This window comes from Narcine bancroftii, chromosome 7 (assembly GCF_036971445.1).
Source record: "Narcine bancroftii isolate sNarBan1 chromosome 7, sNarBan1.hap1, whole genome shotgun sequence".
Lineage (NCBI taxonomy): Eukaryota > Metazoa > Chordata > Chondrichthyes > Torpediniformes > Narcinidae > Narcine > Narcine bancroftii.
In genome coordinates, this window is record NC_091475.1 from 30,412,713 (window position 1) to 30,430,428 (window position 17,716).

At 38.0% G+C, this 17,716-nt stretch overlaps 1 protein-coding gene across 10 annotated transcripts in view; it reads left to right on the forward strand.

Annotated features, from left to right (window-relative positions):
• The window catches only part of LOC138738684 (uncharacterized protein CXorf38-like), a 62,742-nt gene that overhangs the window by 3,015 nt on the left and 42,011 nt on the right, over window positions 1–17,716 (forward strand). For 6 of the 10 annotated variants that reach the window (XM_069889376.1, XM_069889372.1, XM_069889373.1 and 3 more), the window contains exons 2-7: window positions 4,653–4,787; window positions 5,863–5,982; window positions 12,501–12,650; window positions 13,412–13,585; window positions 13,870–14,037; window positions 17,289–17,362. In XM_069889376.1, coding sequence (XP_069745477.1) covers window positions 4,653–4,787; window positions 5,863–5,982; window positions 12,501–12,650; window positions 13,412–13,585; window positions 13,870–13,998 — 708 coding nt within the window. In that variant the 3' untranslated portion in view covers window positions 13,999–14,037; window positions 17,289–17,362. Of the gene's footprint in view, window positions 1–4,652; window positions 4,788–5,862; window positions 5,983–12,500; window positions 12,651–13,411; window positions 13,586–13,869; window positions 14,047–14,508; window positions 14,602–17,288; window positions 17,363–17,716 lie in introns of all 10 variants that reach the window. The other 4 variants (XM_069889381.1, XM_069889380.1, XM_069889377.1 and 1 more) reach the window with 3 other exon arrangements.

Sequence of the window (17,716 nt, forward strand, 5' to 3'; positions counted from 1 at the left end):
CATCCTGTCTACATTCTGTTGTAGTTAATGTTCTAAGTAGCCTATGACACCCCTCTGCACTACCCACAATTTTCAAGTCCTTTTTATTTATCATTAATAGCATGTTCACATGGTAAAGATGAAATAGCGTTTCTCTAGGACCACAGAAAATATTTACATAAATATAAGTTAGAATAGAAGTTAAACACAATAAAATATTAAGACGTATATGGTGATAGTCCATGGTACCCTATCCACAAATGTTCTGGGATTTCAGGAGTCCAATGGCTTGGGGGAGAAATCTGTTGCCCAATCTGAATGTAAGAACCCGATTGCTGCAGTACCTCCTACCAGATGGCAGAAGGGAAAACAGATTACATGAGGGGTGTGTTGGGTCCTTCACAGTGTTATTGCCTTTCACCTACATCGAGTGTTGTACATGTCCTTCATGGAAGAAAGAGAGCCCCCAATGATCTTTCCTGCTAACCATCTGCAAGGTCTTGTGGTCTGAGGAGGTACAGCTTCCAAACCAGGTACTTATGCTCTCGATATATCCTCTGTAGAATTTAGTAAGGATGGAAGGTGGGAGATGAACTTTTCTCCACCTACACAAAAAGAAGAGGCACTGCTGGGCTTTCTTGGCTATGGACCAGGTGTTAAGGGATCAGAAAGGTTTCTCCGCCAAGTGCACTTCAAGATGATAACTTCAACAGTGAAGCCGTCAATGGTCAGTGGAGCATGGTTCTCCCCCCCACCCCCCGGGCTTTCCTGAAGTTGACAACCATCTCTTTTTTTTTTAAATGTTCAGATACAGGTTCTTGGCTCTGCTCCAGTCCATTGGTGACGGCACTTCATCCCTATACGCTGACTCGTCAATTTTACTGATCAGGCCCACCACAGTCGTGTCATTAGTGAATTTGATGATGTGCTTCGAGCTGTGTTTTGTTGCATAGTTGTGGGTCAGCAGAGTGACTAAGCACGCAGCTTTGGGGGGGCCTCCCGTGCTCAGTGTGATGGTCTTGGAGATGCTGTTTCGAACTAGACTGCCTGAGGTCTCCCTGAAAGGAAGGTGAGAATCCAATTGTAGAGGGAGATGTTTAGACCCAATAAACAGCATTCAAACATACGAGTCCTTGTTTTCCAGGTGGGTGAGGGCTAGATGGAGGGCGGTGGCAACGGTATCATCCATAAAGCAGTTGGGTCTGTATGCGAACTGCAGGGGTGATTACTGACAGGGGCCACAGGAGCTTGATGTGCTCAATGCAAGCCTCTTGATGCACTTCATGACGATGGATGTGAGTGCGACAGGGTGGTAGTCATTGAGGCAGGACACAGATGATTTCTTCAGCACGGGGTCAATGATGGTGGCTTTTAAGCATGTTGAGACCACGACGCTTCTCAGGGATATGTTAAAAGATGTCGGTGAGAACATCTGCTAGCTGAGCTGCACATCCTCTGAGCACTCTGCCAGGAAGGTTGTCTAGCTCTCTCTTCACATCGGTCACTACAAGATACAACCCCAGGTCATTTGAAGGAGAGGTGGTCTTCATCACTGCATCGTCATTTTTTACCTCAAAGTGCACAAAGAAGTTGTTCAGTGTTTCTAGGAGGGAGGCATCACCAGCACAGGCAGATGGTGTAGTCTTGTGGTTGGTGATGCCCTTCCACATCCATCGCATATCCTTGCTGTAAAGGAAGTGATTGTGAATGCTCTGGGCATGTGCAAACTTTGCTTCCCTAATAGCCTTAGACAGTTTGTGTCTTGCAATAGCTAGGGCTACCTTGTCATCTGCTCTGAAGGTAGCGTCTCAGTTTCTGAACAGTACGTGCACCTCTGCTGTCATCCATGGCTTCTGATTGGAGTGAGTGTATGATGGTCTTGGGCACAGTGATGTCGTCAGAACACTTACTGAAGTAGCTGGTCACAGTATACTCCAGATTGTTGCAGTTGTCACTGATTGCTGCTTCCTTGAACATGTTCCAGTCAGTGTGCTCAAAGCAGACTTGGAGTGCATGAATGGCCCCCGCTGGCTTGGTTTAACCTGCTTCTGATCTGGTCTGGAGGGTCTGACAAGTGGTCTGTATGCTGGGATTAACATTACAGAGACATGGTCTGAGTACCTGAGGTGGGAGTGGTGCTCCGCCCGATATGCATCGAAAATATTCATATACACAAGATTCAACGTGTTTGCCCTCTCGTAGCACACACTGATGGAATTTAGGTAGCCCTGGGTTGAGGTTTGCCTGATTGAAATCCCCAGCGATAATGATCAGTCTGTCAGGGTGTGTAGTTTGTTATCAGCACTTTTTGGCAGATGTTGAGAAAATACACATTTTGCAAAATTTCTTATAAATTTGAGTACAACAGTTTGTATTAATTTTGACTTCCATGCAGCTCAGACTTATACAGGACAAAATCAAACCAATTTTAACAGAAGAATGTCATCAGGAACCTTGGTAAAATCAAAGTATCAACAACTCATCATAAATGAAAATTCCATAATGACTCCATGAAGCCTGAAGTCCAGCAACTGTAGGTTCAAGAACAGTTATTATCCAGCAGCTATCAATCTCTTAAACCTCCCTATAAACTACTCTGGGACCACCAAAAGATCTGTCTGCATTAATGAAATGTCACTTTTTTTCTTGCGTTGACTGTAGCAGATTATTTATTTATTATTTGATATTTATTTCTTCTGTTGCATATTGTGGTCATTTTATTGCACTTGATGTATTTTGTGTACCATTTTTCCTGCAGCAAGTAAGAATTTTGATGCATCTGTACTGTGGAAGTCAGCCCACGCCTCTGAAATGAATCAGACTGCTAAAGAACACAGCAAAAAATCTCTTCAAAGGATACAGACTTTATTATAAATGATCAATTGTATATGGAAAGTGAGGGTGACCAGTCAGGAGATGTCTCAAGCAGACATCTTTCTGGAGTCTCAGCTCTCACTTCAAAAATACAGAGGTGTGCTTCTATATTTATACAATTTCAAATGAGTAAGGGGCAAAATGACCTTCGCTCTTAATATTACATAATTCTATATATTGAAAAAATAGTTTCCCCGGCCTGAAGCCTGACTTTTTGGCGTTTATCTTTCACAAGCAAAATAGAATGTGCTATGGTCTAGCATTACCTTGAAAAATACAAAATTAATGATGTTATGGTAGATTTATCTCAACGTTTAATTACACTTATGCAAGCCATCTTATTATCTATCCTTGTAGAACACATTGGGTGCCATTTTTCACAACACATTACAAGGTCATATTTGCAGCTGTCTAATTGTTTTCAGCTGTATTATGACACACTAAAGGTTTGTCAGCCATCTTGTCCGTATCTAAATGTTAAAAGCGAAAGCTTTAGCATTGAGATATAAGCTATAATTCCACAGTACTTTGTACTAATGCATATGACCATAAACTCTCATCTTATCCCAAGCCTTTCAATGTACAAGAGAGTGGCCACTAACAATGGAAATTAATAGTTCCAATCCCAATATGTTGTTATTGGATCCCAAAATAAACTTGGTGGCAACAAAATCCTTGAACAGTCCAACAAAAACAACTTGCCTTTAACCTTGTAAAAGGTTCAAGGAGCAATGTCAAACACCAATAATCAGATAAGGGCAGATGATTGAAAACTTGGTCAAGGAGGCAGTTTTTAAGAAGCATCCTTAAGGAAGAAATCAGGATTAATTTAGGGATGAAATTAAGGCCGCTGCCAATGGTGGACTAAATCCTTAAGTTATAACTAACCTGAGCCAAGAGGAGCTTCTGGAAGCTTTCCTGTTTTTCTTTTTCTGTACTGCTACTATTCATTGTTTTCATTACTGTCTTTTCATGACTTTCAGGAATAAAATTCTTTCTTGCAATGAAAACTTTCCTGTTGAGTTAATTTTGTACATTTTATTAATCTCTTTAATACTCTTCGTACTCTTAATTGCCACTCATATTTCAGACTTCATCTGACTTTCATGAAGAATTTTCCTGCTTTTTTTTTTCCCTGTTGTAATATAATTGTTCCTGTGTCATTGCCAATGGAATTTTAGACTAATTATGACCCAATCCAACCCTCAGTGCAGAATTTTTCCATTCTTCTTTTGTATATCTTCTGTCATCAAAACCTGAGGTACAACATTTGGCTTGAGACACTTATTATTGCCACTTTGCTTGGATTTTCTTTTTTTTTGTCCTGTAAATTTTTGTGGCTGAGAGGCAAACTGTTAACTAATAGACTAAGGGGTCTAATGTAGAGTCATTGCTTCAAAGGCTAACAGTTGATTCTTGTGTATCTCCTTTTCTACACATTGATAAAACTTTATCCTTTCGCTTCTATTATTGTGTTTTGTCTCTTCCATATTTCAAAAAGAAATAACAGGCAAGGAGAAACATGATTTAAACTTTTGTATTATTCATAGCAACCTAAATTTCAAAATGTACAAAAAAATAATGTTTTCATTTTTCAATATCATTGACATTTAAGAGGCTAAACTATGATTTTTCATGACAGTTTGTCAAAATGTGCATCCAAACCAATCCCAGAATATAGCAGAAGCTGCATTGCCAGATGCTGTAGCACTTTCAACTACTTCTTGATAGTCTAAGTTGATATTCATTGTGAGTTGTCTAGCTAATTCATAAAATTTAACATTCCATTTTTGTTTTAGTTTCAGGGGGCTTGCTGTGTATGTCAACAATGGAAAAGAGAGATTCTGAATCACCATACAAATCAAAATAATGTGATCTACTGGGGAAATTGTTCTCCTTTGCTATGGCCTACAAATGCCTGGGAAGTGGCAAAAGTATGTTTTATTTGTAGAAATGTGATGGAACAGTTATCAAATAATATTTTTATTACACTGTATTAATTTAGGCCTTCAAGGCTCCACTGTACTGTGGCTGAAATGCATTAAAGTAAGATAGAGAATAAAAGAATATTTTTAGAAGTTACCCCATCGTCCATTGTTAATTGGGTGCCATTTTGCATGGAATTTTAGACAAATAATTATCTGGGCACAAATGTTCATTTCTGGACTTCCAGACTGATCCAGAGATCCCTGTTCCTCCTTGGAGTCTCCTCAGTCAGAGGCATCCCATCGTATAAAAGTCTAGTTGTAGATCAAAATATCTTGGCAGATTTGATTGCTGAATGGAAGGCCACTTAGCAATCCAAAAACTGGGCTATTCTTGTTGCCATAAGGCTTTACTGGGAAGTTAGCAGAAAGAGACAAGTTATTCCATCAATCTGGCCAATTTTCAAAAGAAGCAAAGAAAAATAATAGATGTTATTGGAGTAACTGCTATTGTGGGATCTGTCTCAGTATGGAATCCTGCTCAGGTTTCTAATCTATATTATGAAACATTTTTTTATTACACTATCAAAAAATTCTAGTTTAAAAAATGCAGATGGCAAACTTGGTGCACAAGCTAATTAAATAGATTATATAGATAATCAATGTTTGTGATTGATTGTAATATGTGGTATCAAGTTTCAGATGTTTCTTATTCCTGCTGGGAAATGACAGATGATGGCATTCCATTGCTGAACTCAGTTGAGTTCAGTTTTGGAGTGTTATTAAATTGCAAGTATGCAAGTTTGGAATCTTCAAGATTGCAGAAAGATGCAGGGGGCTGAACTTCAACATGGTTATTAAGATAAAAGACTGCAGAGGAAACAAATAGTTTTACCAGATTTAATTTTTACCAGATGATTTACCTCATCATTTCCTGTACTTGATTGGGTAGTTTTTTTCCAATAATTCTATTCATAATTCTCAGTATAGATGCAACATACTTGAATTATTAATAGATTTTTTTTAACTTAAGTTAAGAAATGGGAATGTTCTATTTACATTTGTGATTAATTTGTCATTTCAGGTCTACATGCCTCGAGGGCAAGCCAATAGACAGGGACCAGAAAATTGTGATGCAGCAGCTCTTTTGAATCTTTTTGTTTTTTGCGATCATTTTCACTTTCAACGGCAAAAAATTATTGAGGTTAGTAAGGAAACATTTTGAAATATTACCAGAAAGATTATTTAGTTTTATTGTTCCTTCCCTTTTGTAAATCCTTTCATGACTTTTCTATTCAATTCTGTAATGTTTTGAAGCTCTGTTAAGTTCTGCATTGCAGAACTCTCAGTTCCTCCATATTTAGTTGGTGGTAATCTACTTACCCTTCCCCTAAACACACATTCTTTGTCTCCAGTCATCAAAGTTTCATGCTATTGATTTCCTTTCCTACATCAGTCTGTCTACTTCTTGTATTAAAATCCTCCTTAAATCCAACTTCTTTGAGCATTTTTAAACTAGTCAAAATTGCTTTGAAGTCCTTTTAATATTACACTACATGTAATTATCATGATTAACAGATTTACACTGTTGTTTCACTGAGTGAAGCACAAAAGTCTGCAGACACTGTAATTGTAGTAAAAAACAGACTGAAATGCTGGAGGAACTCAGCATTGAAAGGAGACAAAGATATATTGTCGACGTTTCGAGCCTGATCCCTTCTTCAAGGAATAAGCCAGAAGCAGGAAATCTTAGAAAGTCTCAGAATTCAAGCAATAGGGGAGGAAACTAGATCAACAAAAGGTGTTAATTGGATATAAGGGATGAGGTAAGAATTTATCATATTTGTGCAAAAGGGGATGGGATGGAATGGAAAGACAGATAGGAAAAGGTGATGGGAGAAGGTTGGGCGGGGGTTTGATATTAATGCCATCTAGTTCTAGTAATGCCATCTTCCAGTCGGAAGATTTACGGGTAGTCTCAGTCTGGTGGTGCATGGATGGACATGTCAGCAAAGGAATGGGTTAGAGAATTGAAATGGGTGGTTAATGGATCTCTGTTAATAGTAATATTTAGGTTAAAGTTAAGCTGTATTTCTTATAAATATGTCTTAAGTAATGTAGTGGATTTGGAATAGGTTTGTACATAGTGTTATGAGCCCAGAGGACCCCAAAACCCAGCAGCAATAGATATTCACCAAGACAAATGGTTACTTAAACAAAAGTTGCTTTTAATTATCTTTCAACATGAAAACAGAATCACACTTTAACTTATCACTATTGACTTAACTAACCTAACAACCCCCTTCTAATTCTAAGCACACGCATATGTAATGTGTGTGTTAGTTCAGAAAAGTTATTTGGTTCACAGTCCAATCTCACTTCTCATTCCTCCAAGTTCACTGGTTGCAGGCAATTCTTGTACTGTGCACAGAATTTAACATTTATAAAGTTCACCAGGCTTTGGTGCTTGAAACGTAAATGGTTACCACTCAGGAAGCTTCTTGTCAGTTTTCAGAGAGAGATTCGTTGTTCCAGGACACCCACAACTGATTCCTTTTTAATCAGCCATTTCAGTGTCTTGCTGACGAAATTTGCCCCCATCAGGGTTCTCAGATGATAACCTTTTTCTTTCAGGTCACCACAGAGTGCTTTTTCTGTTTCTCTTATTCCAAGTGAAACATTAGACAGCCAGTCCTCTCCTCTTGCATGAACCACAAGGGCTTTGACCACGCTGAACTAAGCACTCACAATCCTTCTTTCAAATGGGGTTTTCCACAAGCTTGCCAGCTTGTCCTGTTCCAGTTGCTGCTGTTGACTGTAAAAATGAAGAACTCTCTCTCTCTCTCTCTCTCTCTCTCTGAGAGAAAAGCCTCTTTGATTCTCTCTGCTTGCAAAACCACATGACCCTCTTAGAATAGCAAGTTCCATTGCAGACAATCTGCAGCTCCAACAAGCTCTTTCATCTGTTGCCTTTTTGTAAAGAACAATCCATTAGTAATGTCTCTTTGGCATTCTCCAAAGCTTCTGCAAAGACTGTTGGCTCTGACATGCCTAGCATAAGCAGAGCTCCAGTATTTTAAATAAGAACTGTTTTAAAGTGTTTGTATGTGACCTACACTAAAACCTGCCCAAATTTATCTCCCAAAAGCATATCTATATTCTGTCACAATAGGTCACAGCACGTTTGCAAAGACATCATTGCACTCAGAGCAAAGTGTTAGTTTGGAGTTGCAGTGTCTAGAAGAACAATACCATAATGGACCAAAAGTGTTCTTAATTGAAACTCAATTACAATGTGTGGATCTTAAGAGCAATTAAGGCCTCTTAAACAAGAGAAATGAAACTCCAAGCCATTTGAGTGATATACAGAAGTAAGGTAATCTTTTGGAGTCATGGCATCTGCAAGCCAGAGTTAGAAGATCACATGGTTTACAAGAAACTGCAGTAGGCAACTGTTTAAAATTCCAATAACTGATAACATGTATTCCAGGAATTAAGACTGACCTCATTGGTAATGTAATTTCATACCCACCCAAAGGCAGAGGAATATTTAGACCAGAAGAAGAAGAAACCAGAAGAAGTAGATTGACAGTATTCTCTGAAGAAGGAGGAAGCGCTGTTCTAAGTGGCTTTAGTGTAAGAAGCTCCAGTACTCTTAAGAAGCTAAGAGGGAGTGAAGAAAACCAGTGTGAGAGTTTAAGAAGAAATCTCTTCCTGGGAAAACAACAAGATTTGTGAGTTTGGGCATCTAAGGACTGAACCAATGTTAACAAATACTTCATTACTGCTTTAAGCAACAATTTAAAAGAATTGATGTTTTGTAATTACAGTACAATTCTGATTATCCAAAATTGGATTCTCTGAAATCCTCAGTTATCTGAATTTTTATTGGAGCTGAACTGATTGGGGACTTCGGGCTCCTGGCGCCGGCAGTAGCAGACCTCAGGCTCCCGGCACCAGCAGCAGCAGACCTCAAGTTTCTGGGCAGGCTCCTGGCACAAGTGGGGCTTCAGTGGAGAGATGTTGGTGATTGGCGGTGGCCAGCATTTTTTTTTTGTGAGAATTAAACATTATTTTAATGTTTAAAAAGCTATATCTTGTTGTTCATTTGTTGTTTAAACACTGTTACTAGTGATTTGCTGTTGCTACTAGGCTGTTTTGAAAAAATGACTGGTTCTCCGAAAAAAAAAAAAAAAATCAGTTTATCCAAAATGGTCTCAACCATTTTGGATAATCGGAGTTGTAATGTACAACTACAATTTAATAGACCTTCAAGTTCAACATGACTTTAAAATACTGAGCCTTGAAAATGACTTTTTAGACTTAAGTTTAACTGAAATAGTTTGGACTTAAATACACACACACATTTATACAATTATCTTTGCACATCATGGGGTTTCATCTTAGAGTTAAGTGAGAACTGTTATGTGGCAATTATTTTGCATTTACCACTGTCTGGTGAATCATTGCTTTTTCCTGTGTTCATAACAATGGCCACTGGGAAGATCCATGCTATTGCAGAGGACAGAGCCCAGGTGCTCAACAAAGCAATCTAACAAGCAGTCAAGAGGACTCCTATTGTAAAAGAGCATTGATGAATCTTTGTTTTAATTAGGCTAAATAAGGGAGTAAACCAAAAATAAGTTTGCCTGATATTTTGCATTTTACAATGATTTTTCCCATGGTGCTTCTCATCAAATATTTATATATTTTATGGGAATCTAAGCAACACAGAATTTTTGGTCCAACTGTAAATGCTGTTATTGCAGATGATGATGACCTGCTACAGTCCTTTTGGTGAAGGAATAATTAAACACTATTGGTTTGACAGCTTCACAAAGGAATGGCAGTACATTTTAAATGCAGGATACTGTGCGTCTTGGAGGGGAATAATGTGGTGTTACAATATTCCTGCTACTCTTGTTTTTTTTATTGTTGCCATGGTTTGGGAGGTACTGACAGAGAAGACCATTTGAGTGACTATATTTTATAAATGATACACAGAGCAGCCACTGAAGAAACAAAGCTGATGAATGAATGGGTTACTATTTACATGAGCTATTGTATTCTAGATGGTCTAGATGGTCAAAAAAAATATGGTGCAGGAAATCTGAAATAAAAACAGAAAACAGCTAAGAGAAACAAAGTTTTAGGTCACTAAAAGTGCCGCAATCTCTTGTGGATCTTCAGTACTTCCCAGTAAGGGTTGATCCTTTTAGTAGTGGACTGTGTCGTGTGCAACTTCGTGCACTGTAGAAGTGAAAAACCAGGACAAATGTGATAACCTAATGCTGTCAACACTAAGGGCCTCATCGAGCATTTATACAAGTAGGTGTAAAAGAGGAACTGGAAGATGAGGCACATATTGCTAAATTAGCCCCTAATATTGCTGTGTAGGAAGCCATAACATCATAAAATGCCTTGTGAAATTCAAAGGTTGCTCTTGCTACGATGATCATCCCAAACACTTCCCATGAAACAAGTTCTCATGCCTCATACACTCTGCATCTTTCCACTGGGTCCTGTTACATATTAAATTAAACAAGAAAGTCTACAGATGCTGGAATGGAGTGTAATTGTATATGTTAGAGATACTCAACAGGTCACACAGCATCCATTGGAAGTAAGGACAACCAATGTTTTTGGGCTGGGTCCTTTGTCAGGTATAAGCAAAAACAGATGGGGACCTGAATTAAGAAGTGGGGGGGGGGGGGGGGAGGGAGGAAGTGGCAGGAGCACAGACTAACAGGTAAGAGATCATATGTGAAGTAAAACACGCAGATGCAGTGACTGAAGTTAAAACACAATGTTCAGAAACTTAGCAAGTCAAATGGTGTACTTAATATAGTTAAAATAAAGATTTTGCTTAACCCCACATTTTATTTCAGGCACCTGTCAACATTTTGCATATTCTGCGAAACCACACCCCAGTCTTCTTCTCTTCCTACCTCTCTGTCTTCTTTTCTCCAGCAGTCCATCCCCTTCCCTTTCCATTCACAGAGCTATCCCCTTTCTCCTGTTTTCTGTTATGCCCTCCCTCCCTTATCCACCTCTTGCCTGTGGGCCTGTGCTCCTCTCCCTGCCCCGCCCCCACGATTTTATTCAGATCCGAAGGGCTGAAGACCAAAACATTGATATGTATGCTTTATAAAGTCCACTGTTTGACTTATTGAATCAAACACATCTTTTTAGGTCAAAGGTGGATACAGGTAGAAGAGAATAACTGAAAAGTGATGGGGAGAGGGTAGGTCTCTGATAGGAGAGGGAAGGGAAAGAGGTGGGCAACTGGAGGAAATGACACAGAAAGATAGGGAAAGAGACTCAGGGGAACAATTTAATGGAAATTGGAGGTCAATATTAATGCTGCCTCGTTGGAGAGTACCCATATTAATGTTTATCTTAAAACATCAATTGGTATTTGGTTGCAAAAAACAAGATGAGGAAGCAATGTTAATCAATACATGTTGTGCTGCATTATGTAAAAAGTGAATCAACGTTATCAATTATCCTCAACTCCTCCAGTTTTCATTTACCATTTTAAAAATTTGAGTTATTGTGGTTTTGTTATCGTGACATGTCTTATTTCTGAACCTAAAACCTGGATGTCGAATCGGTACAATGTAATTATACAACCCATTCGTTTGACTTAGTTTTGTCCATGCATTTATTTCCCCTCCACCTCCACTTTTAGCCATATATACAGGCAGCCCCCGGGTTATAAACAACTCATACTTACGAACGAGCTGTTCCCCAATGTGCATTGTGTCCCCAATTCGTGCATGCGCATTATGTCACCTCACGAACGCTAAATAAGAACTGTAAGTACCTGTTCCGCCTTGTGTACAAATTTGTCTTATGGACAGACCCAGTTAACGGAACTTGTTCATAACCTGGGGACTGCCTGTACTGAAATAGGCTTCACTTTATGATATAGTCCTTGAATCTTTCCTCATTAAATTTCTGTTTTTATTAATCCATTGTGCATTTTATACTCAGTAAAAAAAATAATCTTTTTTAAATCAAGTCTTCATTTAAATTAGTGATTCCCAGAGTGCGTGCTGCTGCCCCCCTGTGGGCGGTGGAAAGACTCAAGGGGATGGTGAGGGAAAAGGGAGCAGTCAGGAGGCGGTGAGGAAGAAGGGGGCGGTCCAAAGCTTCAGTCTTGTTATTCAATCTGCTGCAAAGTTTATGAAGAAGGGATTGCAGTAATTTTATGGCCAGACTTGGTGTGGCAGTAGTGAACAAAATAAATGGTAACAAGGTGTTCTCATGAGAGATGTTCTTGGTGGTCGGCATGTTGTACTAGCTTCACTACCTCCTTGCTCAGCGCCGCCACTAACCCCCCCCCCACCCTGTTCAGTGCCGCCTCTAGCTCCCCCCCCCCCCGCTCAGTGCTGCCACTAGCCCCCCCCCACCCCGCTCAGCGCTGCCACAAACACCTCCCCCCAGCACTATTGTTTGGTGGGGGCATTCAGGATATGGCCTGGAGGCCAAGGGGGCAGCAGCACCAAAAAGTTTGGTAACCACTGATTTAAATCTAAAGACCTCTCAGAAATGAAAGTCATGTCAATAATGGGCTATATTGTTCTTCCTCTTCCCCTCCTCTATCCCTACCTCCTCTGTCTTCCCTCACTTTTGGACAGGGAGACACAGTATGTTCTATCAGATGCTAAAGTACTGATTATATTAATACTAATATATGATTTTAATGTTTATGTTCAGGTGATTAAATGTCGTAATGACCTGATGCATTCTGTAGAAATGAGAGTTTCTCCAGAATGGTTTGAGAACTATAGACGGACAATCCTTGTACTTCTACAGGAATTTCAACACATTCCTGAAGCAAAAGCAGCAAATAAAATGATAGAAGAGGTAACTATAATATAAATTTCTTTCTCTGAAACAAGTTTATATATTTTTACAGTTATTCTCATATTAATCTAAATATACCGTCATTGTAGCATAGACAAATAACTGCCATATATTTTGTGTATGGTACATACTGTTGTGTGTTGCTGGTGGAGTAACTGTTTAAAGTTGAGGAAGGGTGTCAATAAAATAGGCTAATTTCTTTTGGTCAGCATTGAGTTTCTTTTGTTGCTGGAGCCGTACTCATCTGGAGAAGTGGGTATATTAATTTCACTATGCTTCTGATTTGTACCTTGCGGATGGTGAAAAGGCTTTGTGGTGTCAAAAGATAAGCCATGTGGATACTCAGTATTTCACATTTTTAATCATGTTGCTGGTCCTGTAGCCACTGAAAACACAGTGACAGCTAATGAATGCAAAATAACAATACACACAGTTGCAGGTAAATCAGAACTCCTTTTCTTGAGTTACGTGCGTATTCTTTTAAAACACTGAAAGGTGTGCCACATCATGAAGTTGTGACATCCCGTGCCAGTTCGCTAGACTTCTGGGAGTTGTGGTCTATCTATAGCGCCACTACATTCCCACTTAATTTCTGTTCAGATGTGACCCTCAACACAATGATGGCAGGGGACTGCGTAATTGCAACACTTCTTCATCAATAGTAGATTAGATTTTTTTCTTGATGGAGATGGTCATTGCTTGATAGATAAGTGAAGAAGATATTGTGTATAATTTATGACATTCTCTTGTTGAACTAATAGGTCACATCATCTGACTGGAAAGTTAAAGTGTCAGTAACTGATGAAGTGGATGCTCCAGAGAAGTTTTCAGAAGGGAAGCTCAGTGTTGGAGATATCTGCAATGTTGAATTAGATCTGATTAAAGAATGGGTGGAGGAGCTGGGCCTTATGCTGGCAGAAGAACCATTACCACAGGTTGAGTATTTATGCATTTGTACCTTTTAAAGTCCAGCAAAACCAAGTTGTTAACTGGGATATTTTATTTATATTTGTTGGTATGGATATATTTTGTGTTTTCACAAGAATGCTTTTATTAGAAATTTTATTTTTTATATGCTTTAAATATTGCAGTGCCATGACAATTTAGAGAAAATTAGATTAGTTTCTGAAGTAAAAATTATTGATTTATTCCTTCCTATCATACATTCATGATTATATTTCAAGGTGTCTAATTGTGCAATTGTTTTGTTCTTTTAAAGCACTTAAACAGGTTGAATACATTCAAAGAATTTTTGAAACACAATAAAGAACTTGAAGGTGTGTTTCACAAAGAACTGCAACAGTTGTTTTTTCTTGAGAAGAGGTTAAATAATGGCAAGGATATGTGAACAATCAAGCTAATAGGGAGTGAAGCTTGGAGAAAAAAGGTAACAATGGTAAACATATTGGTTATTTCCTTAACATTTTTACAATTCATTGAATATAGTTAAAATAAAAGACATTTCTGAATATGTATCTAATGTACATTCTTAAATATAAACTCCATATGATGTGTTACCTATCTTGTTTATGGAAGGCTTTACAACTGAGGTTGATTTTCTTTTACAAAGTCCATCACAATTGTGTATTATCTAATGCTACATTACACAATAATGATCAGTAAGTGGGGATTTTAGTTGATATCTGCATTGAGACAAAAATTTATGTTTGCAATATTAACATATGGATAGTAATTTACTTACTGAACTACTGAAAGATTTATTTTTAATGACTGTGGCAACCAAGTAAAACAAAAATGATTTAAGGTAATTATATAATTGCCAAACCTGTGTCATTTCTGATAATTAGGGCCCCTTGTGTTTTGAATTGGAAAAAGTTGCCATTCTCCTCCCCCTTAGGCAGTCCATCAGGACAGAGAATGATTATGTTTTATCAGTTCTCAAGTGGTTGAAAAGGGCAATGTGAGAACTGCAGACTCCTCCACAATTAAGGTAGGAGGTGTCTGATTGAGTGGTGGGAAGTAGTTTGTGAGTAATACATGTCTTCTTTGTGCACACAATACACTTACTTAAGGCTTTCAATAACATCCTGAATGTTGCTTACTCCAGCGGTCATGGGCTAGAGGTTGCCATGAGACAGCGAGGATGTTGTAATTTTCAAGGAGGCCTTGAGCACATCTTTGATTTTTCCCTTGTCTGCCTGGTAATTTCTTTCTGTCTCTGTGATAAAGCATTTCTTGTCTTTACCATGACTTTTTAAAAAAAATTGTGACTGGCTAATAATTTTAAACAGCACTGTAGACAATATGTCAACAATATAGCCAGTCGGGGGGCGTGGCAAGATGGCGTAGAGTCTAGACGTGTAATCTCGACTTCTCTGGCCAGACTTTAAGTACTTGTTTTTTAACTCTTTGTTTACAAGTTTAATTTTTTTAAATTTTAGTTTAAAGTATTAAGGAATTAGTATGGCCACTATTGGTAAAAAGATTAAACCTCAAGTGCAGAAGAAGTTACATTTTCGAAGTGCTGAAGATTTGGGGCCCAGACGACTTGATACAGCCCCAGGCTCAATCTCTTCATTGTGTAAACCTCAAAGACTGCCTGTGGGAGCTGAAAAAAAAAGTCTATTGCTCACCAAGTGAAGGATGGCACTGGAATTACCCGTTCTCTGGAAGAAGGTGTGTGTTCCCAAGAAGTGGACCCCAATTTGGAAAGCCTTTCGATTTCAACAGAGGGAACATGCAGGAAGATGACTCCATTGTTGGAAATGCATCAGGTAGCACTTCAATCTGAAGAAATTGCTTTTCTTCGTGATTTGATGAAAAAACGAGATGCGGGGGGAGACCAGCGGCGACCCCCTGAGGAAGTCGGGGTACCGTCACTGGGAGTCCAGACCCGCAGTAAAACTTTTAAAATGCCTTCTGTTGAGTTGCAGCAGGAACTGCAGTTACCTTGTTCTCAGAGAGAGCAGAGCTGAGATTTATGGATTCACAATGTATGCAATTAAATGCAGTTATTCAACCGATGTTGACATCTCTGATGAATGAAATGGTTCAAATGAATGCTGGTTTAAGTTCAGAATTAAATACGGTTAAGGCACGTGTGGATGCATCTTATGAAGAATTTTAAAAATTTCAGACTGCTTTTTTGGACTGTAAAAAAAGTGACTTCTAACATAGAAAAAGTGTTGAAGGTTTAAAAATCAGTCATAGAACTAGGAGAATGTGAGAAGGAGCTGGAAAGAAAAATGGACTACTTGGAGAATCAAAGCAGAAGGAATAATGTGAAAATTGTTGGTTTGCCAGAAGGTATAGAAGAACAAGATCCTCTTCGTTTCTTTAAAGACTGGATCCCGCAAATATTATGGCAAGAATTTTTCTATGGGGGATTGGTATTGGAAAGAGCCCATAGAGCTTTAAGAAGAACACCCTCAGCTGGTCAACCACCGTGACCAGTAATAATTCAATATTTGAGTTATTTGGACAGAGAAGCAATACTTCGACTAGCAGTGCAAAATGTGAGACAACGACAAACTCCATTATTGATTCAGAATAGCAGTTTTTTTAAAATCCTGATTTGAGTCAAGAGGTCATTCAACGTCAACGTCGATTCAATCCAGTTAAAGAAGTTTTGTGGCTTAAAGGTTATAAGTCTACTTTTCGCTACCCTGCAGAGTTGAAGGTGTTTTATGGAGACTGTAAATTTCGGTTTTTTGAAACTGATCATGAAGCAATGATTTTTGCTGATTCATTGCCAGATGTAAGAGGACAAAGACGTAGTCCACCATTATCTCCTAAAGAAAAATCTGGTTGTTCTGGAAATGGAAGAAATGGCAGAAATGGGAAAAACGGGAATGGAAAGAGTCTACCTCCTTCTGAAATGGGATCTCCGAGATTGGAATCTTTTGGATGAAAAGAAGAATTTTCTTATTCTATTTTTTTTTTGTTATTATGATATTTTGAAGTTATTGATTGTTTGGCTGGGGAGGGAGTGATTTGCACCAAGTTCTTTACTAGTCATCAGCCACTAGTAGGTGACCACACGCAATTTTTGTTTAGGGGATTACTACCTTTTGGTAGTTTTTTGGGGGGGGGGGTTTTCTTTTTTTTCTTCATTTTTTTATTTTCATTTTAGTTAGTTTTTAATTTGTGATTTTTTTTCTATTGGAGGGCCTATATATGTTGATTTGAGTTTTATATAAAAATATTATTGGTATTTAGTAATAATAGTAGGTATGTCAAAGTTGAGGTTTGCTATTTTTAATGTTCGAGGATTAAACAGTCCGAATAAGCGTAAGCGAGTCTTGGCGTATATTAAGAAAATGAAAATTGATAATTGCTTTTTTACAAGAAACACATTTGAATGTGAAGGAAAGCATGAAATTAAAAGGGGACTGAGTTGTATGTATATTCTTCTTCATTTAATTCCAGAGCTAAAGGTGTAGCAATTTTGATACATAAAAATTTATCTTTTGAATTACAATCAATGGAGGAAAAGGCAGGATGTATTCTTAAAATTGAATTGTAAGATTTTTAGTGAATTTTGGACTTTACTTAATATTTATGCCCCAAATGCAGATGATGAAATATTTATTTCAGATGCATTTTTATGTTTGGGTCAGGCTAATGATAATATTTTAGTTGGTGGTGATTTTAATTGTGTTTTGGAACTTTTATTAGATGAATCTCCGAAGAAAGTTAAGAAATCCAAGATGGCAACTCAGGTCAAAGCGTTGATGAAAGATCTTAATTTAGTAGGTATTTGGAGACGTCTTAATCCGACATAGAAAGATTTTTCCTTTTATTCATCTAGACATGAATCATTTTCAAGGATTGACTTATTTTTAGTATCGGCACATCTATAAGGGAAAATACAACAAACGGAATATAAAAGTAGGGTGATTTCAGACCACTCTTTGTTATATTTTACATATGCAACTTATGAGAAAATTCAAATGGCTTATCGTTGGAGGTTTAATAGAATGTTGTTAAAAAATATGGAATGTATTGATTTTTTGAAAAAACATTAATTTTTTTTTAAAGAAAATTCTAATTCTGTTCAAAGTAAGTTTGTATTATTGGATTCTATGAAAGCCTATTTGAGAGGA